The sequence below is a fragment of the Primulina eburnea genome, chromosome 4 (genome assembly GCF_022965805.1).
Source record: "Primulina eburnea isolate SZY01 chromosome 4, ASM2296580v1, whole genome shotgun sequence".
Lineage (NCBI taxonomy): Eukaryota > Viridiplantae > Streptophyta > Magnoliopsida > Lamiales > Gesneriaceae > Primulina > Primulina eburnea.
The window spans coordinates 44,701,121-44,725,041 of NC_133104.1; the positions used below are offsets into that span (position 1 = coordinate 44,701,121).

The 23,921-nt window shown below is 34.8% G+C and overlaps 3 protein-coding genes and 1 pseudogene across 5 annotated transcripts; 2 read left to right on the forward strand and 2 right to left on the reverse strand.

The window, feature by feature from the left end:
- The first annotated feature begins 1,187 nt into the window (after positions 1–1,187).
- Positions 1,188–4,227, forward strand: LOC140829473 (GDSL esterase/lipase At3g27950-like). Its single transcript, XM_073192736.1, has 5 exons — positions 1,188–1,733; positions 2,389–2,598; positions 2,700–2,839; positions 3,224–3,494; positions 3,838–4,227. Exons 1-5 carry the CDS (start codon positions 1,427–1,429, stop codon positions 4,077–4,079), a joined length of 1,170 nt encoding a protein of 389 aa, XP_073048837.1. The 5' UTR covers positions 1,188–1,426; the 3' UTR covers positions 4,080–4,227.
- Positions 4,228–5,124: 897 nt separating this feature from the next.
- On the reverse strand, positions 5,125–7,727 carry LOC140829474 (uncharacterized). 2 transcript variants are annotated; one of them, XM_073192738.1, is made up of 3 exons: positions 7,139–7,727; positions 5,358–6,577; positions 5,125–5,167 (listed from the first exon to the last, which is right to left on the reverse strand). In XM_073192738.1, the coding sequence occupies exons 1-2, from the start codon at positions 7,505–7,507 to the stop codon at positions 5,393–5,395; spliced, it is 1,554 nt and encodes a 517-aa protein (XP_073048839.1). In that variant the 5' UTR covers positions 7,508–7,727; the 3' UTR covers positions 5,125–5,167; positions 5,358–5,392. The 2 variants fall into 2 exon arrangements, with proteins under 2 accessions (XP_073048839.1, XP_073048838.1); XM_073192737.1 differs by having other exon boundaries at positions 5,125–5,151; positions 7,139–7,726.
- Positions 7,728–9,076: 1,349 nt separating this feature from the next.
- On the reverse strand, positions 9,077–18,273 carry LOC140829476 (nuclear transport factor 2-like). 2 transcript variants are annotated; one of them, XM_073192740.1, is made up of 9 exons: positions 17,910–18,273; positions 16,816–16,950; positions 12,136–12,442; positions 11,559–11,824; positions 11,271–11,445; positions 10,745–10,866; positions 10,602–10,667; positions 10,336–10,417; positions 9,077–9,516 (listed from the first exon to the last, which is right to left on the reverse strand). In XM_073192740.1, exons 1-9 carry the CDS (start codon positions 17,946–17,948, stop codon positions 9,305–9,307), a joined length of 1,404 nt encoding a protein of 467 aa, XP_073048841.1. In that variant the 5' UTR covers positions 17,949–18,273; the 3' UTR covers positions 9,077–9,304. The 2 variants fall into 2 exon arrangements, with proteins under 2 accessions (XP_073048841.1, XP_073048840.1); XM_073192739.1 differs by having other exon boundaries at positions 11,271–11,451.
- On the forward strand, positions 15,285–16,487 carry LOC140829477 (uncharacterized; annotated as a pseudogene).
- Positions 18,274–23,921: the final 5,648 nt, after the last annotated feature.

The window sequence follows — 23,921 nt, forward strand, 5'->3', positions numbered from 1 at the left end:
ATTGTGTCAAATTAAATGAGGACACAATTCTAAGATATAGTCATTTGAAGAGATTTCAAGTAATTTTTCTCACAGTGATTGAGAAATAGTTGTTGAAAATTTATTAATCTTATAGCTATAGACGATCAGATATTTGCTGAGCATACCAAAATAATTATATGCTTATTATAACAAACTACGACAAAGACAGGGGCGGATCCACTGTAGGGCCGGAGGGGGCCACGGCCCCCCTGAATTTTTTTAATTTTTTTTACTATGTAAGATATATTTTATTATTTAGTATATATATTATTTGACCCATCAAAATTTTAAGTATCTATAATTAGTCTAATGGTTAAAGACTTTCGAGGTTTACACATATGGTCCATGTTTAATTCTTTTTATACGCTGTTTTTTGACATTGTTCTGCAATTTTTTTTTTTTTTGAAAACCTAAATAACGGGCTTTTACAAAGTCCCAACTTAAAACCTTTATAGTTGGTTAATACAAACACAATCAAGAAAGCCATTTGAAATAATAACCTTTTGCAAAACATCTGCTATATTGTCGACTGACGAGTGAAATATTGTGGGACGCGAGTTCGGAGACACGTCAGAAGGAAAGACAAGGATTCTTGGAATTTTTTCTACGTTCAGGAATTGAGGTAGACCGGGCCCCCCAAACATATCATTTTGGATCCGCCCCTGGACAAAGAGTTTTTGAGTTGTCAAAATCAACCAAGAAGCATATTGGAAAGTGTGTCAATTGGATAAGATAATTTCTCTGATTCATATACCGTCTATGGTCATGATTTTTTATTTTTTATGGCTTAGTTTGTTTTATTTGATAAATGTTATTAACCATGTTTTAATTCATTTAAATATTATCAAAATTTCGTACATATATTTTCAGCGGTTTAGGTTTTTACGTGCAACGCACGTGCATTTTTCTAGTATATATATATATATATATATATATATATATATAATAAATTAATGTTACATCATATATTTTCCATTCTTTTTTTTTATACATATATTTTCCACTCTTTGGCTGTTTATTCTATTATCATTACTCATATTATTTTTATTTATTGTTCAGTTAAATTATTTGACATGTAATAATTAATTAAATATATATAAAAAAATGAAGCGTGACGCCAAAAGTAAGCGCGAATACCAGTGTCAAGATGATGCCCTGCATATATATACAATTTATTTATTTCAGACAGCAATGGATGCTCTCCTTGTCCCGTCGAGATAATAATTCCAAGTACTATATTTTAACCTTTTGTTTGAATCTTTATGCAGAGAAGCAACATGTGCAAGAACATAGTCAAAACCGATCAAAAAGAACAAAAGAACAAAGTCGGAGATTCAAACATGAAAAGACTTGATTTTGATTATGGAATCTGAGAACCTATCATCTTTACGTGCTGTTTCAAATTATGGACTGGGGAAGCAAGAGAATTGCAGGTGGATTTATGGGTTCTTGTGGCTTGAGAAGATCTCTTCAATCGGTGGCCATTGGAGTAGTTTTGTTTGCAGCATATTCAGTGCTTAGAGAGCGGACGACGCTTGGGAAATCAACAAGTGTTTGCACATTCAGTGGAGTCTACAATTTTGGGGATTCAAATTCTGATACCGGCAGTGCTTCCGCCGCATTGGGGCGTGTTCCCCCACCTTACGGGCGTACATTCTTTGGAAAACCTTCGGGTCGGTACTCGGATGGCCGTCTGATAATTGATTTTATTGGTAAGTGAATCAATTAATCCAAATAAATTCCGTTTTCTTGATATAATTTTTTGGATGATATCTCACTCTTTTATTGTTTTTCGTCTTTTTGATAGTCATACACGGATTTGAGCAGAGAAGCAAAATAAATGAAATAATGTGTTTGGAGACGACTTTCTGTTGTAAAACTTGCTTTATTAAGAAATTTTAAGTGAAAGTTGAATGAAAGTCTACCGGTTCTAATTCTATCTGAATCAACATCTTGGTGCTGATTTGCTTTGGCGACTTTGCGCCGAATCCAAATCTCCGCTAATGCGAATGCACAATAGGCGTTATCGAAAGAGGATAAAAAGCAGAATAGGCTTGTGTATGGACCCAAATTACTATAGAACTCTATTTTGATCCCTTTTTAATCAATTCAGATACTCATATTGATTGACTGATATGGGATACCTTTTTGTGTATAAATAGGACTGTGTCTGTTGTATTGAAAGAATCACTCGATATGTACCACGTGTCTGTTAAATGCATGGTCCTGCTTATATTTAATGTGGAGCACCCATTTCTTTCGGTGCATCAAAGGATGCACATGTGCTCTTGGTGCAGTATAGACCAAACCATATGAATGTACTTACTTTCTTGGCACTTTTGATATTTGCACTTTTGATATTTGCAGCGGAAAAGCTGGGATTTTCATATTTGAGAGCATATCTTGATTCCTTTGGAGTTGATTTTCGTTATGGGGCAAATTTTGCTTCGAGTGGTTCTACCATTCAGCATCTCGATGCAAATTTATGCGGTGCAGGTTTCAATCCCTTTTCTCTTGATGTACAGCTTTTGCAGTTTGAACAGTTCAAAGCTCGTTCTATCGAATCTTACAGCCAAGGTTAGAGATAGTTGCCAGACTTTTGTAGGGCAAATATAGATGATGCTAAAAAATAGTAGAATTTTCGGCCTAGATCATTGACTCTAAAACTCCAATATCAGGATCTGAAAGTTTTTCAAAAGCTCTATTCACTATGGATAGTGGGCAGAATGATCTTCATGCTGGATTAATATCGATGAATGAGGAACAAGTGAAGGCAGATGTTCCCCGTATACTTGATCAATTTTCTGTTGCTTTAGAGGTAGGTAATTTAAAGAATCCCCGTTGGTAGTAGCAAGACCACGACTCTGAACGATATTAATCTGTCATCTTCTATTGAAGAAATCATAAATTGATATTACTGTCTCATGTCAGATTGTTGAAGTATTTTTGGGTATTTTCCATTCACCTCCTTATACTTGGTGTATTTTACACTTGTGTAAAAATTTTAATATATGCGAGAGGGAAGTGAAATGTATACGGAGGTGAATAAAAAAAACCCAACCCGTTGATTTTTATATATCTGGCTGTCCCTTCACAGATGATCAATACATCTGGATTTTTAAAGGAAGTCAGCATTAATTATGCAGTGTCATGTCTTCCTTTGATGCTAATATAATTTTTTTTGTGATCTTGTTGGCTTCAGAAACTCTACAAGCTCGGTGCGCGGGCATTTTGGATACACAATACTGGTCCAATTGGATGTTTGCCTTACTTTATTTTTCGTCATACAGCCAAGCCAAACAGCACCGACCCAAACAGCTGCATCAAGTCGTATAATGAGGTGGCTCAAGAGTTCAACAAGCAGCTTAAGGATAAAATGATGAGTTTACGGAGCCAACTTCAAGATGCAATGCTCATTTACGTTGACATCTACTCTGTTAAATATTCTTTGGTCAGCGATGGAAAGAACCATGGTGAAAATATTATTTTACGAGACCTCAACTGTTCATATTTTAAGGATAAATATGTAGATAGTAATGGTTCAAGCATGGATTCTAAATTAATTAGGAGTTGGTTGTATAGATTTTTTCTTTCCATTGTGTTTTTTTCGAAATCGAAGTCCATTAATCATTTGAATCATGTTTAATAACTTCGTGATTTAGTTATATTTAGACTCTTTTTAACATTGCAGCAGGAATATACATCTTCTGAATCATATTGATATGTTGATACCGAAACATTCCCCCAACCCCGCTCAATACTCCTTTCTGCAAAACTATGTATTCTTAAATGTTGGTTGGGCTTTGGATTTGTCAGGATTTCCGGACCCTTTTGGATATTGCTGCGGGAGATTAGGCGTGGTAAAATGTGGGGAAAAGGCAATGTTCAATGGAACTGAAGTATACGGGGATTCCTGCAGTAACCCATTGGAGTACATATCTTGGGATGGTGTACATTACACAGAAGCAGCAAACAAATGGATATCGCATCGTATTTTGGATGGCTCGTTTTCCGAACCCAAAATCTCCATAGCTGAAGCATGTTTCCAAACTTTGTAGGAGTTGATTTATTTTGTATCATGCATGTTCATAGATCTGGTCATTGTGACACCATCTCTATTCTTACAATTTACAGATGAAAGAATTGATGAAAATCAGTTGATTTGGCTTTCTTGATGAATTCTATGGGAAAATTTCACATACGGTACTTATGTGTATTGTTGTTAATAATCTTAAATTGGGGCTAACCACAGAAGCACGTCGTTATGTTTTGGATGTCTAGAAGTTTTAAGCGGTCCCTCCTTCCTGCTGATTTGCTTGCGGCTACCAATCATATTAATGAGGTCTTACAGCCTTCAAGCAAGACTGAGTTGTTTCTCATGGAGACAGGACTTTGCATGCTCCATAGGGAGTGCAAACAAGTTAGAGTTTGCCTTATTCTTGTAGAAATATATAATCTTGAACGTGAACACAAAGTTCAAACTCGAATTCATGCTCATAGTTCGAGAGTGAGATACAGAGCAAGCTCGATGTTGACTCAAATCGTCGCTCTCAAACAAAATCATGGGCACACCTCTGTTAGAAACGACCATGTTTTGACTTTTTATTACTATGTTTCCATCGAGATGTCAAACGTGCTAGTTCCAGGTTGGCACAACTGAATGGTGAACTCGATACTGTACCCCCTGGGTTACTCGGTTCCATCTCAAAACTTGCTTAGCTGCAAGTCGATCAGCCTGTTTGGCAGTATGCCAAACCAGCTCGAATTCAAACTCTTTGTAATAAATTTAGAAATAGTGTTTTAAGTACAAATACGTGTCATTTATTGATGTATGAAAAGTAAAATGAACTATAACTATCAAACATGCAAACTAGAACCTTAGTTGTGACATTTAAGACTTGAGTGTTGATGGGGAAAATAAAGCAGTCAAGAAGTTATATTACAAGTTTACACTAAATAACAAATACATCATTCATAGTCTCGAAAAACAAAAGAAGAAAAGGTAAGGAAACAAGTAGTTAAGTAAGATCACGAATTCTGCAACAACTCTTTAGCCACCTCCACGCCTTAATTGCTTGCCTCCGAGAAGATCCAAACTCCATATATTGGCACATCCTTTCTTGAATTTTTCTACATTAGGATAGGTCTGACAGTTTGAAACTCCTTTGTTAATCATGAATATTATAGCTTATCGGTTCTTTAAAAAAAGATTATATCTTATAATCAAGTGAAAAAAGCAGAATTTATGTCCATTTCCATGAAACTGCATAAAAAATCAAATCCCTCGACAATTATTAATATTTAACAAGAGACGATATCAAAGAGAAATATTTTACCGATCATATCGTTGCACCATATAGTAAGATTCTTTTCAAAGGAAAGATCGCCCCGAGGTGCCAAGTGATGGGCTATGAAACCTTGTGCTACGGCTCTTTTTTCCCGGTGGCTTACCACAGACACATTGACACTCATACCCATATATGTTTCCGAAGCATGAAAACAAACCACTTCCTCCATCATGAGAGTGCCTCCGAGGATGCTTAGCTGATGACTTGTAGCTGCTCGATGAGTATCCGCTACGATCATGCAGCGGTGGCACGTCTGTTCGCCACCTCTCGAGCTTAGACCTAAGCCCTTCGACACTTTCATCCAAGCTCCAACCGTCCAACACGGAGCTCTGATTATCCGATAAAGGATACTTCTTTTCAGCCATCATCACTGCTGCCACCTCAGAAGGAGAAGGGCCCACCTCGGAATCCGACCAAAGCGAACGGCCCTTCTTCGTCTGTGCACCTATCACGTACTTATTACCATGTGACATCAACCCCTTTGGTGAAATATACTCGTTGTAACCATTGTATTTTGAGACGGGCTTCCCTTTTTTGCCTTCTTGGACCTTGTCTTTAGGTGAAGTGCCATTTTTGTCCACTTTAGTTTTTGTCACAGATTTCTCATCTATAACCTTGTTCTTAGGGTTTTCATCACCACCCTTTTCATTTCCCACCTGAATCTTGATGTCATCAGTACTTTTCAAATCACCCTTTTCCATCTTATAGAAGTAGGAAGATTCTTTGCTCAAGATTGAATCACTTACGACCGAACTTCCTTTTTTCCCTTTTCTACCATTTTCTTTAGGCTTCTCTCTAAGCTCAGCCCCACTAATAACTGAACTTGCTTTCCCTTTCTTGAACACCATTCCTTTAAATGGATCCACAGGCTCTGTAATGCTCAGTATTGAACTTTCTTTAGCTCCACTAGTTGTTCCTGTCACAACAACGAGTGAGCTATTTGGTGGGGAGAAATCATCTGTTGTCACTCGTTCGCTACGTTCACTTCTTGTTCTTCGCAAGATAGGCTTCACAATAGAGGGATCATCGTTCTTTTGGTTTTCGTTTTGGTTCAGTTGTTGAAGAGTGGGTGGATCCTCCATTAGATCGCGAAATCCGACAGCTGATGCACTGAGTTGTGTGTAGAGTGGCATGCTCCGCATGGAGCTGTCTAGTAAGGCCACACCGATGTTTAGTATTCCTTGTGGACGTCCTGATGGACGACGTACCTTTGCCACAAAACGAATTAATGAATCAAAAGATGGTACTCAAGTAAACGTAATGCACCTAAGTCATATTTATTATTTGTCTAAGAATTTTCTCTTCTCATACGTCTTTGTGATCTAAATCATTTATTCATGCAATCAAAAATGGAATATTTCGTATATGAAATTGTTTTTCTGAACCTGTTTAAAAAGTTCCATGAAGATATATATATATATATATATATATATATATATATATATATATATATATATATATATATATATATATATATATATATGCAGCAATGCATATGAAGATTAATTGGATATATATATATATATATATATATATATATATATATATATATATATATATATATATATATATATATATATATATATATATATATATGCAGCAATGCATATGAAGATTAATTGGACAAATATATAATATGGACAATGTCGAAAATCATTATATTTAGACATCAACTATTTTAATAAAGATAACACGAACAATTTCGATTTTTATCGATCCCCCATGGAAGGAATGTCATAACATAGTCTGATCTGGAAGGAATACTATACCTGGAGGGCTACAAACCGCATTCCCATATGGTTGCGGTGGCCATGCGACCGGGCAGGCGGCGGAATAAGGTTTCCAACCAGCACGCGAACCGTCCCAACCAGCACGTCCCGGAACCAGTTTACGGAATAGATTTCAATCATGACGGCGGACGTATCCCGCCGGAGAAAATCCTCATCCACCCTGAAAACAAATTTATCATTCCATGTGGGGTTGTTCTTGCCCTCAGCATCCACGCATGTCGTAAGCTTCCGGCTCTGGTTCATCCACGCCGTGGCGTACGTGCGCATTTTCTTGGACACGGGCTCCAAATCTTGTGCGGAGATAATGTTTATCTCCAAAAGTTGGAAGGGTTTCAAGACCGGCGCCATGTTCTTGTCCGAAAATGCTTAACATATGAAGACTAAGTAAACGTCAAGCTTTGGTTTACGTACATTTTATATGAATCTTGAAGATGGTGGCGGAGGTTGCAGGATGTGGTTCTCCGGCCACCACTCCGACGAGGTAATGTGGGTATGATGCGGGAGGAAGAAGAAATTGGGAGTAGAGAAGATAATGATCTCTATAAAGAACATGAAATCAGGGGATATAAGGGACGGGGGAAAATAGGGAGACAGCAGTATGTTTGACCAAGTTGTTTGTGGTCCTGAGACACGGTGATTACCTATTGTCTTCTGAATGTTGAGGATTTTGAGTGGGGTAGATATTTTCTTGATTCTAAAATTAATTGAATAACTTAAATATCTATTTATTATCATAAGATCAAAAAATTAGTCACAAAAATTTAGATTTTAAAGAATCATAATTTGTAAGCCTTTCAAATTACCAAGCATCACACCTGTTGCGAGGCTCGGATCGAAGAGGGAGGTGGTGATCGTCGGCATGAGGTTGCATGAACAATTAGCGGCTCCCGACAGGCTTCTAGACGAAAGGAATGTTCCGATCTTACACCGAAATGAGAGGAATTCCAAAAACTGTTCAGATATGGGATTGTGCAGTTGAAGAGGGTTTAAAAAATTTGATATATATTACTAATATCAAGAATGTGCATCCTGGATTCGGTAGCTCATCACATAAGAACTCCAAAATTAAGCGTGCTTGAGTTAGGGCAATTTTGCGATGGATAAGCCTCTGGAAAGTTTCCAAAGGTACGTGTAAGTTAGGACATAAGTACGCAGAAAGATTAGTCTTGATACAGTGGTGACAGTCTTCGAATCTGGGGCATTACAATTAGTATCAGAGCCGACTTCTCCTAGTACGGTGTGGTTCGAGGACGAACCAATCGGAACCTGGTGGGCATGTGAGGCCCGGGGCCGAAGAGGGCGGGGTGATCGCAGATGCCACGAGATTGCACGAACAATGAGCAGCTCCTAGCAGGCTTCTAGGCAAAGTGAACATGAATGAACCGATCTTACACATGAAGGAAAGAGATTCCAAAAACTGTTCAGATATGAAAATATACAGTTGAGGAGGTCTTAAGTTAAGTGTGTTTCCTCCTTAAGTTAAGCGTGCTTGAGTTTGGGTAATTTTGGGATAAGTGAGCACCTGATAAGTTTCTTAAGGTTCGTGTGAGTGAAAACATAAGCACGCAGAAAGACTCATCTTGATGTAGTAGGGACAGTTGTTGAATCTGAGATGTTACACCTATTTATTTATTTATTTATTTTTATTTTACTTTTTTCGGGTGGGACTATTTTCATTAACGTGGGATCAGAAACTCCGACAAGCATCTGCCAAATACTTGATCTTGAAACTCAATTTGATGTTTTTAAAGAAGTTCGAACTTTTTGCAAAAGATTACACTTGAAATTTGAGAACAAAGGTCCCTTTTAACAATAATGCCATGTAGAGTCGCTCCATATCATCATAGTAAATTCGAATGCCAAAATTTGAGTAACTTATAATAATAATAATAATAATAATAACAACAACAATAAATATAAACCACAAAAATTATAAACCTCTGCATTAATACTCAGGTATCTAAAAAATGGCGTTTTGGTCAATTCCCAATACAAAAAGAAAAAAAAAATCAGTAATGACTAGTTATTACCTGCCAGAACATTTAATTAAGACATGCTTCCATTAACTTTGTAGAAAAGAAGGAAAAAACTATTGAGAATAAACATTACTCCATGCCTCGAAATTCCTTGTCCAAATCGAAGTACTTATCCCTCATTCCGAGTAATGCCCATTCCTTGCTGATAGGTGGAATGCGCTCTTTCTTGTCGAGGTACCTGCCTATAGAAACCATTTCCACGTGGTCTATTGTAAGGACGCTCAGTGCCATCTTGTGTGATCCCTCTGCCAAAACTCCGGCCACCAAAATGTCCCCTTGTTCCTTCCATATAGTAGCTAACCCGGCCTCTACCCCTTGCTCCTGTTCAAAACAAGCCAACCATGAAAGAATTTAAGAATGGTAGCGGTGATTACCAGAAGAAACCAAGTGAGATGCATCCGTTTTCAGTGGCAAGGGTGGGAGGATTTAAAGCTCGAATTTACTCAACCACGATGACTTGCTATCAGATATTCCGTGTTCTCAGATACAACATATGATTTCTAATGCATAACAAAATTTAACAGATCTTTCATTTTGAAAAGCAGATTTTCATTTACATCCCCTGAAACTATGTTCCGTAAAATAATCTGAACAGTTGTTACAAAACGACCTACTTGCCGCTTGCTAAAACTGCTGATTAAACCAAAAATCAACAAGTCTCTGCATTTCCTTCATGCAAGTAAATCAGGTACTTAAAGCCTAAAGGTTAAATAAAGTTCACATTCCATTCTGACATAAGCAGAATTTAATAAGGAATTCATTTTATCGTATCTTTTTTTATATCAGCACTTTAGTGGTCGCAAGGAGAAAAGTAAAAAAATTTGTACCCAGTTAGAGACCAGACGAAGAGTGATTCTCAAAAAGAAGGCTTGTGCAAATTTAGGATTGATAAATAAGTTATCCCTTGGAAACTTCATGCATATGCAAGGAACTTACGGAACTCAAGCTTTACCATTCTTTCAACATCCAGTTATAACTCTTGAAGGTTTATCTTGTGGCAAAGAAAGCATTCGTTTCCAACACGTCTTAATTAAATGAAAACCCCGAGGAAATTAACAATAAAATAGTGTGGAAAAAATGCTTATGCCATAAAATTTCATAGATCCATGCAAGTCAAAACCATAAAACAGGAATACATACTTCCCCCTCGAATGAAGTTGTTTCTATTTGGCCTTCGCTCTTCAATGTAGAGCTGATGTGCACCTATCTGAACTGTGGATGCCTGCAAGTAACCGATATAAGTTACGGGGTCAAATTCTTTTCTTATTCAGAGGCATTCACTCTTATCTGAGGTGCTATTATAGCGACACATAAAATATTGGAATAGGGACTACCGAATTTCTGTTTAGAAATTCCTATAAAGATACAACAAGCAATGGAAAATACAAAGAATAATCTGGCCAAACCTTAATCGCATTCTGCACCCCAGAGACGTCTTCAAATTCAACAAATGCATAGCATGCATCGATATCCTACATAAAGAGGAGGTATGCCATTTTTAGCAGTTTAACACAAGAAACTAAAGGGTAGGGAGAAAAGGAGAAATGACCTTCCGAGTTCTAATGGCCACACCATCAGGCTTGAGTTTACCAAACTTCTTGAACTCCTCCCCGATTTCTGAAGTAGCCATAGTAGTCGGAACATTGCTCACATACACTGACATTATTTCAACTACAGAATGAATATAAAGAAATACAAATAAAGGTTAGAAACAAACTTTTATCATGAAAGCCAAAATCTCATTTGATATATCGGACATAAAATTAAGGGAAATAAATATGGGAAAAATGCAATCAATAAATCAGATTTTGATTAACATTTACCTTAGATGTAAAATCAGTCTTAATTTCACATCTCTTTGAACGTATTTGGATATCACAAAGTAAAGATTAGATGAATGTAAATTATCCAATATAACTAATTGATGTATTTTTAGAACATTTCTTTCGTATTTACCTCTGTAACCGAAGAAAGGGAAAAGGTCTTCATGATCCAACACAGAGTCTTACTTAAGTTATCCAATAAATCACCAGAAAATGAAACACGATAACAGAGAAGTGGGAGAAAGTCGTCACCTTCATCTTCCACAACCTGTACTTCTTCCAGACTATCCAACCTTTCAAGTGGGTTCGAGGATGCAGCCAACGGTTGGATTGTGGCTTCAGGTAAATGCCGCAAGTCTGAAGGAGAAACAGGCTTGCTCAAAGATGGTGGAATTGGCACCGCTGGAGCAGAATTCGCTTTAGCAACCTGTAACTTTGAGCCATAGTAAAAGATAGTAAAAGACACAATTCATGAGAAACTGGCAATATAAATACAGTGTACAACACAAAAAGTGTGAGTTCTCATTATTGACCACGTACTATGGAAGCATAAGTATGCTTTTGGGGCTCAACAACAGGTTCTTCGACGGGGGAAAATAAATGGTCAGGCACAGAGTTCATAGTTCCCTGAAGTGAACCATTCAACTGCACATCAAAAGTATCTTCCAGAACCTGTTCTGAGTCAGGGACTTGCTGAAGCTGTTCTTCTGGATATTTGAAACTACTGGCAGGGCCATTCTCTTCGATAATTCCAGTCGCCAAAAACTCCCTAGACTGAAAATCTCCATCCAACCCATAATTGGACACTGCAAAAATGACCAAAGTCCATATAATTAGAATGGGATCATGGTTTTTTCCATATTTAGCTCTATATTATCTACTGAATGGAGAAAATCACTTTATTAGCATTTATATGTGCAATGACATAAACAGAGGCACATGCTGCTAACTCGTTAAATTTCCCTAGCACACAAAGAAAGTGGGCTAAATATTTAGCACCACTCCCACATTGTCAAGTCCAAAAAAAGTTTATTTTAGAGTTTTTTTCCTCCTTTCGGCTAAGTGCATTTTCACTGGAAACCAAGTTTAAAAAACGGAACAAAATGAAAAGGACAACCTTGTTCTCGAAGTGTAGCTGGCAAATGCAGGTTGGAGTCAAGATTTCTCTGAGGTAAATAAACAATTGGATTCTGAAGAATCTGTTCTTCGTCAACATAGTGGAATATGTCATTGAAGACAAAGTATCCTTTCTCCTGAGGGGCAAGAAAAAAGGTTTCCACAAACTTTTTCCTCCCATTGAAGCCTTTTACAAGCACCGAACCAGAAACCATCACTAGAACTCCACAGTTCCAAGATTCTAAAGAATGTGCAGTCTTAATTTCTATCCCAGAATAGTTCAGCGACATAATGAGTTGGTGTATTTTCTGTGAGGCAAGAAAAGCTCAATAACCAACATTTACTGGTTCTAATTACAAAGGATAAAACAGGATGGACGATCATGAAAATTTATATTGGAACTAATCAAAGTGAATCATGAGGCGTTGAATTAATCATCAAATATACCATGCTGAAATGTAACAAGTACAATCTTACAAATCAATTTGCCTGTAGTGACCCGAAACCTTATTTGAATGAAGTAGTAACTAAGACATTATTAAAGAGTCGTTAATTAATCAAATAATTGAGTATTATCATGTTGGAATCCACCGAATTTAAAATAGACCACTCAATCTACTTCAGATTACATTATCCGATAAATCCAACTAGACGAATGAGATTATATCAAGTGACAGATAAGATTGAGTTCAGATCCTCTTAACTAGTCCGGATGCCTATAAATGAAAACTGATTTTATTTGTTTCCTACATTGTTTTCCCTCAGTTTCTCTCTCTCGAGTTCTAGCCATATACCTTAGGTTTTCTAGTCAATTTTTAGGGTAGTTTAGTGTCGGAAAGCTTCAAAGTTAGTGTCGACTCGATGAGGGGTCGGTAAACCAGCACACACAGATCAAGACGTCAACAGCAGGATGACGACGGACGCAGATATAATCCTAAAGACTTAAATAGAGATTGAAAGATCATTAGGAAGAACTTAGAGGCGTGTTTAGTGATTTTGGATCTTGCTTGACAGCGATTTCAGTATGTTGGTATTGTCTAGTTTTAGAAGTGAGGTACGTGATGTACTGAGATATCCAAGTTTATTACACACTTATATGTTGCATAATATATATTTTTACTGTTTTGACATATCATGTTGGGCATGATATCTTTTGAGATATACCTCGTTTGTTGGGGCCGAACAACCCTGTTCTGTATTGTGGACGGTTGGGTATCAAAAGCTACAGTGCCTAACGTGACTCACGGGCTCTAATGACCCTTGACATCGTAGTCGGTAGTTCTACGTCTTGATGATGAGTGTGGGAGTCAAAACATGCCTAGAGTATATCAGAGACTACACACTTAGGCGCCTCTAGATTGAGTATGAGATTCTGGACTTATCCTTGATATCCGAGCATATTGCATTTCAGATACATCATATCAGTTTGTATATTCGTACATTCTCGTATTGGGCGATTGTCGCTCACATCCTTGTTTTCATCTTGGACAGCCAATTCCACGGGACAGGTTTTAGGTTCAACGATTCGGATGGCCAGGGAAGTGATTAAAGCAATTGGGTTTTCGATGATGATCTAGTAAATGTTTTATTTGGTTTCTCCGATTCTCCTGCATGATTATGATTTTGATTTGGTTGTATTAACAATTAAGACTAAGATTATTATTATATTTTTGTTTGGGTTATAAGATGATTAAGATATTTGATTTCATATGTTTAATAGCTGTTGTCAAGTTTAATGACGCATGCTTATTAGTCTGTTTAGTAGTGGCTCGGGTAAGGGCGCTACATTGCAAAAAATCAATATTAAATAGTAGTCAAAGTTCTTCATTCTTGCAGTTTCATCCAGGATTGGGGCACGACAGAAAACACATACAAAAGGAGGTAGGTTATGATTATTGTCATGGACAAGAGACCGGGATGGTGTAACCGCAAACTACGACAATATGGCCAGGGCCGTGCTTATTAAGAGTCCTAAGAGTCCACTGACTCAGGCCCATATCTTTTTAGGGCCCAAAAATGTTAAAAAAAATTTATTATATATAAAAAAAAGTTTTTTTTTAAATTTATAAATATTAAAATTTAAAGAATCCATAAAATATAAAATAAAAGTCTGTAAAATTTCTTTTCACCGCTCCACGCTTCTACCCTTCGTCTTCGGTTTTCTAAATCTTCGACTCCACTCTCCAGCATCAATTGCTCACCAACCTCACCCTTGTAAGTGTATTAATGTTATGTACAGTAATAATTTGAAGTCAAAACTGTATGATTCACTCTCCTCACCCTTCGGTTTTTTATATTCATTTTTTTAGATATAATTTTTTTGGTGATGTTTTGTCAAGCAATTGGGTCTTTGTTGTTTGTTGTTGATTTGTGCTTCAAAAGATGTGAACCAGATATTGTGTGGTGGATAAGGTGATTACGTAATTGTTCATGTAGGTTTTCTAGAAGACAATAAACTTCCTGTTTCTAAGTTTATTTTCTTAATGTTTATGTAGGTTCTGAGAAAACCACAGCTATCGTAAACATAATTGGTTGTTGAGGATGTCTACAATAATTAAGAATTTGATGTTGAAGGGAGAGCATAAGATATTTCTGATTGAGTCTTGCCTCTTGTTGTGTTGGGTTTTCGATAAAAAGAAATTTGAAATGGAGGCCTTCTCAGATAAAAAAACGCATTGCATTAGTATAGTGGCACGTTTTGCTCACCTTGTGTCAAATTGTCCCTGAAATTGGTTTGTTTATACAAAATGGATGAAAAATAATTTATAAGATCTTGTCTAAACCAAAACATTTGGGAATTTGATTTTGAAACCCTCTGCCACCAAGTTAGTTCTATTTAGGTGAAGTGGCATGTATTATCATTGATCCAAACATATTCAGCTAGGGTCAACAGAAGCACCTTTAATAATGGCAAGGGTATGAATCTTTCCCATTGGTAATGCGATCTCACTTCTACCAATTCATGAGTTCCAGAATCGGTCTTTTCTGTTTCATATTAACCATATTATTTGTTTATCATTATTACTCATCCGTTTGTAGGAGTATGTAATGAATATAACCCGAGTTTTTGCTGTTATTGATATTATTTATCTATTCGTTTCTTTTATTTTCTGATGTTTCTCTCTTTATACTCCTTGTGGTTGTCATAGTCTCAATTTAGCTTTGTGTGATATGGCGAATTGTTGTCCTAAGGCTATGTCATTTTTTGGAGTAATACAACGGATCTATACATTGTTCTCCTCTTCTACCAAGCGGTGGAAGATTTTCAAAGATCACGTGAAGGGTTTGACAGTTAAGCCATTGTCACAAACACGATGGGAAAGTCATGTTGAGAGTGTTAAACCTATAAAAGAGCAAATTGCACAAATAAGAGATGCTTTGTATGACTTGGCAAATGATAGTGAAGATCCCAAAACGAAGAGTGAAGCTGAGTCCTTAGCATTATATGAACTTGAGAATTTTGAATTCTTGCTTGGTGTGGTAATTTGGTACAAATTGTTGCATGCTATCAACACTGTGAGCAAATTTCTTCAATCTGAAAATATGGATATTGATGTTTCTATCAAACTTTTACGAGGAATTGTTTTATTTCTTGAAGAATTTAGAGAAGATGGTTACGATAAGGCCATGGTTGAAGCTAAAGAAATGGCATGTGGGATGGGCATTGAAGCTGTATTTCGAGAGAAACGTGTTATTCGAAGAAAGAAACAATTTGGTGAAAGTAACAGTGAAGAAGTGATACAGTCAGCTGCAGAATCTTTTCGAATTAACTACTTTCTCTTTATAATCGATCAAGCTCGTTCTTCTATGAAAGCTCGATTTTAACAGTTTCAAAAATATGAAGAAACATTTGGTTTTTTGTTCAATCTAGAGAGGTTACAACATGCAGACGATGAAACTTTGTTGGGGTCTTGCAAAAATCTTGAAAATTCTTTGACTCATAAGGGTTGTTCTGATATTAATGGGGATGATCTATTTTCGGAGTTGACATTCTTGCGGTGCTCATTACCAAGAGAAGCAAAATCGGCCATTGATGTAGTGAATTACTTAAAGAAAATGGATGGATGTTTTCCAAATGCTCATATTGCTTATAAAATCTTGTTGACTGTCCCGGTCACAGTAGCAAGTGCAGAGCGAAGTTTCTCAAAGTTAAAGCTCATCAAAACTTTTCTCCGATCAACCATGTCACAAGAAAGATTGAATGGATTAGCTATGTTATCGATTGAGAAAGAAATTGCTGAACAACTTGATTATACAGACTTGATTAGTATTTTTAGCTCTAAAACTGTTAGGCGGGTTGTTTTTTAGTGATCATTTTGCACATGTTTGATATTTTTATTCATTTAGATTTTTATATTGCCTTTAACGTATTGATTTAATTTGAAAAATTGCTACGGAACTAAAAAAAATATGCATACGCATTATGATTCAGAGGCCTCTTTTTAAAAGTTAGACTCAGGCCCAAATATTGTTAGGATCGGCCCTGAATATGGCAACCAAGGTTGACCCAATGGTGATTGGATAAAAAAATCACTTGATAAATAATTATGCCATTACCGTCATATGCTGCAGATTATTCTATGCTGTCACATTTTAAACATATATGGAATAAATTGATTAAAGAAAATTTAAACATTCTGACTAATCCACATGTGCAAGCAAGAGGTTTTTCTAAGAATACCAGCATAGTATTAGCAGTTTCTCTTGAGTTTCCATCATTCCGAAGCATGGTGCTGGCATCATTGTAAAATTGGTGCACAAAATCTGGCTGGTTCTGTAGCATCTGATAGTACTGCCCGACAAAGTATGTCCCCACCTTCACAAGAAAAGGTAAAAAGTGTCAACAAAAAAGTCCATCATACACAAATACTGAGGAGTTGAGTTTGCATTAATGACATTTCCTTGCTTTCTTATATCATGACAAGTGATGAAAAATTGTGGATGCATAGAAAGAACTAATATAATTTGTCTTGGAATGCAGCATTCTACCATCATATGTAGACCGGATACTTATAACCATATAATTCTGCATTTATAGGGAACAGAACGATGCAAGATATTTTCTATTTGAAGATGATGAATTTCCGAAATGGAGCATTATTTTTTATAATTGAATCATACGAAGAACCCAAATAGTACAAAAAAATCATTCGAGGTGAAATTAATTTGCATGCTGATTCCCCAAAATTTGTAAAAAAAAATAGATAGAAATCTGTGTATATGTCCACAGCACCGTTTGCCATGAATATAAACAAGTAAGCATGTACTCACAGATACAATGGTCCCAGAAATTCCTCAAAAAATGTAACAAAAAAAGGAAACAACTCAACAAAAACCAGAACAAACGTTTTTAAACCACTAGTCAAGATTCACATGATACATATGCATGATACATAACTACATTTATCCACACATTCTAAAGGCATGCCAAGCATGTACGTATATCTACTGATAAGAGTAGACACATACACAAGCAAACAAGCCGCTGCAATAAACTGTTGCACCAGAGAGCTTCTTTTGCTGCATATTGGCGGCGGAACCACCACCCATATCCATGTACAACAGCAATAAGACGTAGACATTCACACATTTCAACAAAAAAATACAAGTTTCCTTTCCAGTTTCCATTCGCTAAATTAACTGGTCCATCCGTGACCATTCAAATCCGCATACCAGCAAATATAAATGCATACACAACATATGAGCAAACAAAATCAATTCACTTGCATGTGAATAAAACGATTTATCGGCCTGGAGAAAGATTCAAAACTTGACCTGGGCAGCAGTGACAGGCAGAGGAAAAGCGGAGGCCATGGAGAAAAACCCAGATTCAGAAGACAAAACGCAGATCTAAAACCCCAATTGTTAAGATCTACGCGTGAATCAACAGAACTAATCACAATCCAGATTCAGTTTCGCCACTTTTCATCACTCGTTATCATATTCAAGCAGCCCATACGCTCGAAAGCCCGCCACTACAAGCAGCAGTGATAAATCTGGCACTCTTGACGAGTGGGACGAGACTTTGTGGCGTACCGCGATTCTTTGTAGTTAGGGCTGGGATGTGTTTGTGTGTATATATGGAGACGCTCTTTGTCACGGCATAGAGTGCTGGAGACCACTGGTTTTCAGCTGCCTTTTGGTAATTTTCGTGTTCGTGTATATACAAGGGAAAACATAAGGGGGTGTTTGGCTTTTTTTTAAATATCTTTTCAAAAATATTTTTTTAATCCAAAAGTAAGATCTTTTTCTAAAAGTTGAAATGAAAAATATTTTTGTTTGGTTTTTTTTATCCATTTTCAATATTTTGAGAGAATTTTAGTATTTTAAAAGAATATACAATGTTGTTGTATTAGTATATAGTCCAGCAATATGATTTTTTAATTATTAAAAAATCATATTGAAATAATTATTATTAGAAAATCTAAAAATTTAGCATGGATATATTTGAAAGAAATTTTTAAAAGTTTTCAAAAAACTTTGTTTAAATCTTCAAATTATTGTCATTATTATTTCATAAAGATTCGCCGTAGGTTTCTGAAATCTATGCCTAAAATATATCCATCTATTTATGATTAGTCCACACTTATTGTATGTATATTTTTTTATATTTTACGATATTTTATATATATATATATATATATATATATATATTTGTCGAGCTCAGCATTTTATATTTTATTATTATTGTTGTTATTAACTTAGTTAGAGAGTGTTTATAATCACTAAAAAAAATATTATTGTCTGATGACTTAAAAATCAGTTTTATGTGTTTTTAAAATCAAGAATAGCAACATAATTGATAAGCCTGATGACATTGGACCTCAAAATTAGTCATGCTCGAGAAAAGTAACCAATAATCCGGAAAAGACTGGTTTAATGTCAGAAATTGTTCAGAATCATCTCAAATAATCATATTCTTGAATTTACCGTATATATAATTTTTGAAAGATATATTACATCTTGAAGATCAAATACAAATTTTTGAAAAAAATTTGAAGCATGAGCAACTTACGTGAAAAAATTAGCTAAAATGAGAACATGCTCAAGTATAAGCTATTGTAGCTCAACGTTTGTCCTCTCAATCGATCCTATATATATATAAACAACTAAGCCTACCTAAATAAATTAGGAAAAATACACGTAATCGGTGGAGCTCGAATTTGAGATCAACAGACCTCAAAACCTCAACCTTAACCATATATATATATATATATATATATATATATATATATATATATATATATATATATATATATATATATATATATATATATATAGCGATAGAGTAATTTTAGATTTGCATAAAACACTTTTTATCTTATCAATAATTTCTTATCTTTTGTCTATATTTTGAGTAATTATATCACTCTAACATAAAAAATATTATAAAACTATTTTGTGATTTTATATTTTAATATTAATAGAACATCTAGAAGTTCACACAAATATTATTTTATACATAAAAAAATTAATATATATGCACACATCGCTATTATGTATTTAATTAATATTAAGGATCATATAATTTGATGAAATTTTATTCAAAATTAGGATCAGGCTCCTACTTATCTATATTTTTAAATTCAATTTTATCTTTATTTATATTTTCAAATATTCATATAGTCTATCACTCTTGATAAAAAAATGAAAATATTATTAATTTTAAAATAACAAAAATCATCATATTTAGATAAAATAAAAATTTAATTGTATAAGCATGTAACTCGTGCAGTGGTCACTAATAGAAAAAATGAAAATCATTAATTTGAAAATAATACAAATTATCATATTTAAATAAATATTTTAACTGTATAAACATGCAACACATGAAAAAAGTTATTATCATATCTATAAATATACGTCAAATAAGAGCAAAGTTGGGTTTCAACAAAAAAGGCAAGTATCTATTCAAGCAACTCGATTATATATAAAACGACGGAGATACAATGAACTTGAAAAACTTAACGCGTAATCCCATTAATTTGGTCATCCATTTCTTTAATGTCTCGGCTCTCTTTGTAAATTAAAAAACTATTGTTTTTGCAACAATATTTTCTCCCTTGATAAAAGAGTCTCGTATAAATATAAAACTATCGCATTCAATTGAAATTTTATTATAAATTTCACGAATAATATTTGTACCGGAATATTTTATCTGATTTCGAACTCTCGATAAATATGTTTTGATTATATTTCAATAAATTATACGGTCCCAATATATAAATTTTGATATATTTTAGTTGCCAACTAAATTGACGATATACTACAATAGAATCCCATGTAAAATCTTTAAAAATGATTCAGAAAAATTTGTTTGGCCAATTATTACATATAAAAAGGAGTGGACCTTATATCTTGTCGGGCTCCCGAAGTGCGAATGGGAGCGATTACAGCCTAATTCAATGAAATTTTTTATGAAATTAATTCTGTAGATTTTTTTTAATACAAAAACTTGTGTGAGATGGTCTCACAGATCGTATTTTATAAGACAGATCTCTTATTTGGGTCATCCATGAAAAATATTACTTTTTATGCTAAGAGTATTACGTTTTATTGTGAATATCAGTATGGTTGACATGTCTCACAGATAAAGATTCGTAAGACTATCTTACAGAGACTTACTCTTTTTTTAAAATTGATAATAGGATTTTACGAATTGGACATTTTGTAAATCTGGATGGGGTTGGTTGGTGATAAATAATTTCCCATCTTCCTTTTTTAAAAAAAGTCCTCTTCCGAAATTTTGGTTAATTATTTAAAAAATAAGAGATACTTCAAATGAAAAAATGTTATATTTTTTTAGTGTTTTAGAAAATATTAATTAATTGTTTTTTAGGTGATAATTACTTTTATTTTAAATACATTGAATTAGCTGCGATGCCCAAATTTCTACGTCCACTCCTGTTTAGAAAACGAGAATCTCTGGCTCGTGTTAGAAAAAAATTGAGAAAATTTCTTCGAGAAACTTAACATGAAAAAATGAGCACCCTTTTTTAAAATAAAAAAACTATATATACAGTTTTTTTATACCATAGATCGAGTTTAAAGGATTATAAATTTTTAAGAACGTGGTTTGAATAGGTTACGTTGACTTGGGTGAATCATAATATTTGTGAATTTTCCTAAGTCATCCTTAATTAATACTATTTCCAAATTATCATTACAAGTAATTCTAAGGTGCATAATTGTCTAGGTTTTTTATTCTTTTTTTGCCAAGTCTTTTGGTCAATTTGTCTTGTTTAATTTAATACTTTTTCGTTCTGGACTATTGACGTATTCTAACTTGACAAAAAGCAAAATTATTTCTACCGTATGCGTAACTAAATTTGAGTAAGAAAATAGGGGCTTTATCTCGACTAATTTGGGTAAATATCGTTGTGAAAAGCATAAGCAATATAAAACCCTAATTTCTATTACACTAATTAATTGTGTAATACAAATACTAACATAGTAATTGTTGGGTGCAATAATTGTCCCTACTTTGTAGAGCGATCGAACCGTGGTGCTTGAGCTGTTGTGCGGTTTAAAAGATTTGAGTTGCACCATTACCACTAGCTATAACTTTTGGTAAAGCGGCAAGTGCTCGGTCCTACAATTGATATCAGAGCCAAGGTCATGAGTTCGATTCCTATTGATTGCAAGGAGTGCAATTATTGGGAGAGAGATTGTTGGGTTGAGTTGCACCATTAACAATAACTTTTGGTAAAGCGGCAAGCGCTCGATCCTATAGTAATTACTAAATTTGATCTACACACGCACAACATAACACACATAAATATCGATATGCGAAAAAAGCAAAGGTATGAACAAATTCTAACCTCTAGCCATTGATATTAAATTTGAGACTAAAACTGACAAGATCCCACGAATATTGAAAACAAAAATCTTTTAAGTTTTTAGGCGATTTATGAGATTATGTATTTTTGAATAACTGCATTGATTTAAGAAATCTGAAGCCTCTATTTATATGTTCTATAACCATAATCGAGAGATTTTGAATTGATTGTGACTTGACTTGATTGCTCGCTCTCAAGCTAGTATTTTCTTATACCAGCAATATTAATTAAACTCTACAATTGTTGTAAGACACATGCTTCCTTGCAAGTAAATCTACTCTCTCCCAAGGATTCCAGGGCTTGCTTATCTACCTCCGATGGTGATGTTTCAGAGGATGCTTCCCAATATCGAAGACTAGTTGGATGCCTTCTGTACCTTAATTTGTCTCGTCCTGACATCACATATGTTGTGCATAATCTTAGCCAATATGTTGCACATCCAAGAACTTCACATCTGGCAGCAGTTCATCACTTGCTTTAAGTACTTAAAGTCTGCCCGGGCAAAGGCGTTTTCTTTTCTTCTTCTTCCTCGATTCAACTCAGAGCTTTTTGTGATGCATATTGTTTTTTTTTTCCAGACACTAGCGCTCTGTTATTGGTTTCTGTGTTCTTGTTGGAGACTCCTTAGTCTCTTGGAAGTCCAAGAAACAGACTACCACATCTCGCTCTTCTGTTGAAGCCGAATATCGGGCATTAGCAAGCACTACTAGCGAATTGATTTAGATTACACAGCTCCCGCTTGACTTCCATATTCATTTACCTATTCCAGATACTATTTTTTGCGTTAATCAAGCAGCCATTCGCATCGCTGCCAATCCAATTTTTTTACATAAACACACGAAACATATTGAAATCGATTGTTATTTCATCCAAGAAAAGATTGTTGATCGTCTTATTAAGCTTTTAACAGTTGGCTCTCATCTTCAACTGACGAATATAAATACTTATAAACCTTTGGCTTTTTCTCAGATTTCTTCCTTTATGTCCAAGATGGCTATCAAGAATCTTTTTTAGTCCATCTTGAGGGGGCATTTTAGAGTGTATTTAATTAATTATAATTTGACTACCTGTACCAAGTTAGTTAGAGTATAGTTGCGTGTATATGAACTCCCGAAATATATTTTTCATTTGGTATTTTTGTTCAATGAAAACTACACACACAAACATGTCTTCTTGGTTTTCCTTTGTAATAAGACTGGAACTAGAAAGATCTCACGAACTTTGAAAACAGAAATATTCTAAATCTTTATGCAATTTATGTGATTGTGTATTACTGAATAAATTCGTTGATTTAACTTTCCTTTAACCACTATTTATAGATGTTCTCTAACCATCGTCAAGAGAGTTTGAATGGATTGTGATTTATGTTGATGATTTTTATCGGGAAATGATAAATTAAATCTCGAAATATTTGTCATCTTAATATATATAATATTATTGATTTATCTTCTTTTAAATATGACGCGTCTTCCATATTTATTTTAATAAAATAGGTTGATTACAATAAAATTATATAAATTAATCTAACATTGTGGAGCTGTGTTTACTTTTGGACAAAAACTTGTGTGAGACGGTCTCACAGGTCAAATTTGTGAGACGGATCTCTTATTTGGGTTATCCATGAAAAAGTATAATTTTTTATGCTACGAGTATTAGTTTTTATTGTGAATTTGGGTAGGGTTGACCCGTCTCACAGATTAGTATCCGTGAGACGATCTCACATGAGACTCACTCTTAGTTTTGAAAATGTCATGACCGGGACTCCCTAATTCCGGTAAGCATCTACTTATGGACAACTGTTATTATGGCGTGACATTAATAAATGCGGACTTGATGTCTAAAATTACTAATTTGTTTGAACTTTGAAGTACAAGTTAAAAATTGATCCAAAATAACCAAAAACCAAAACTTAACTTGCCAAAAACCAAACTTTAAAAAATTATTTTCT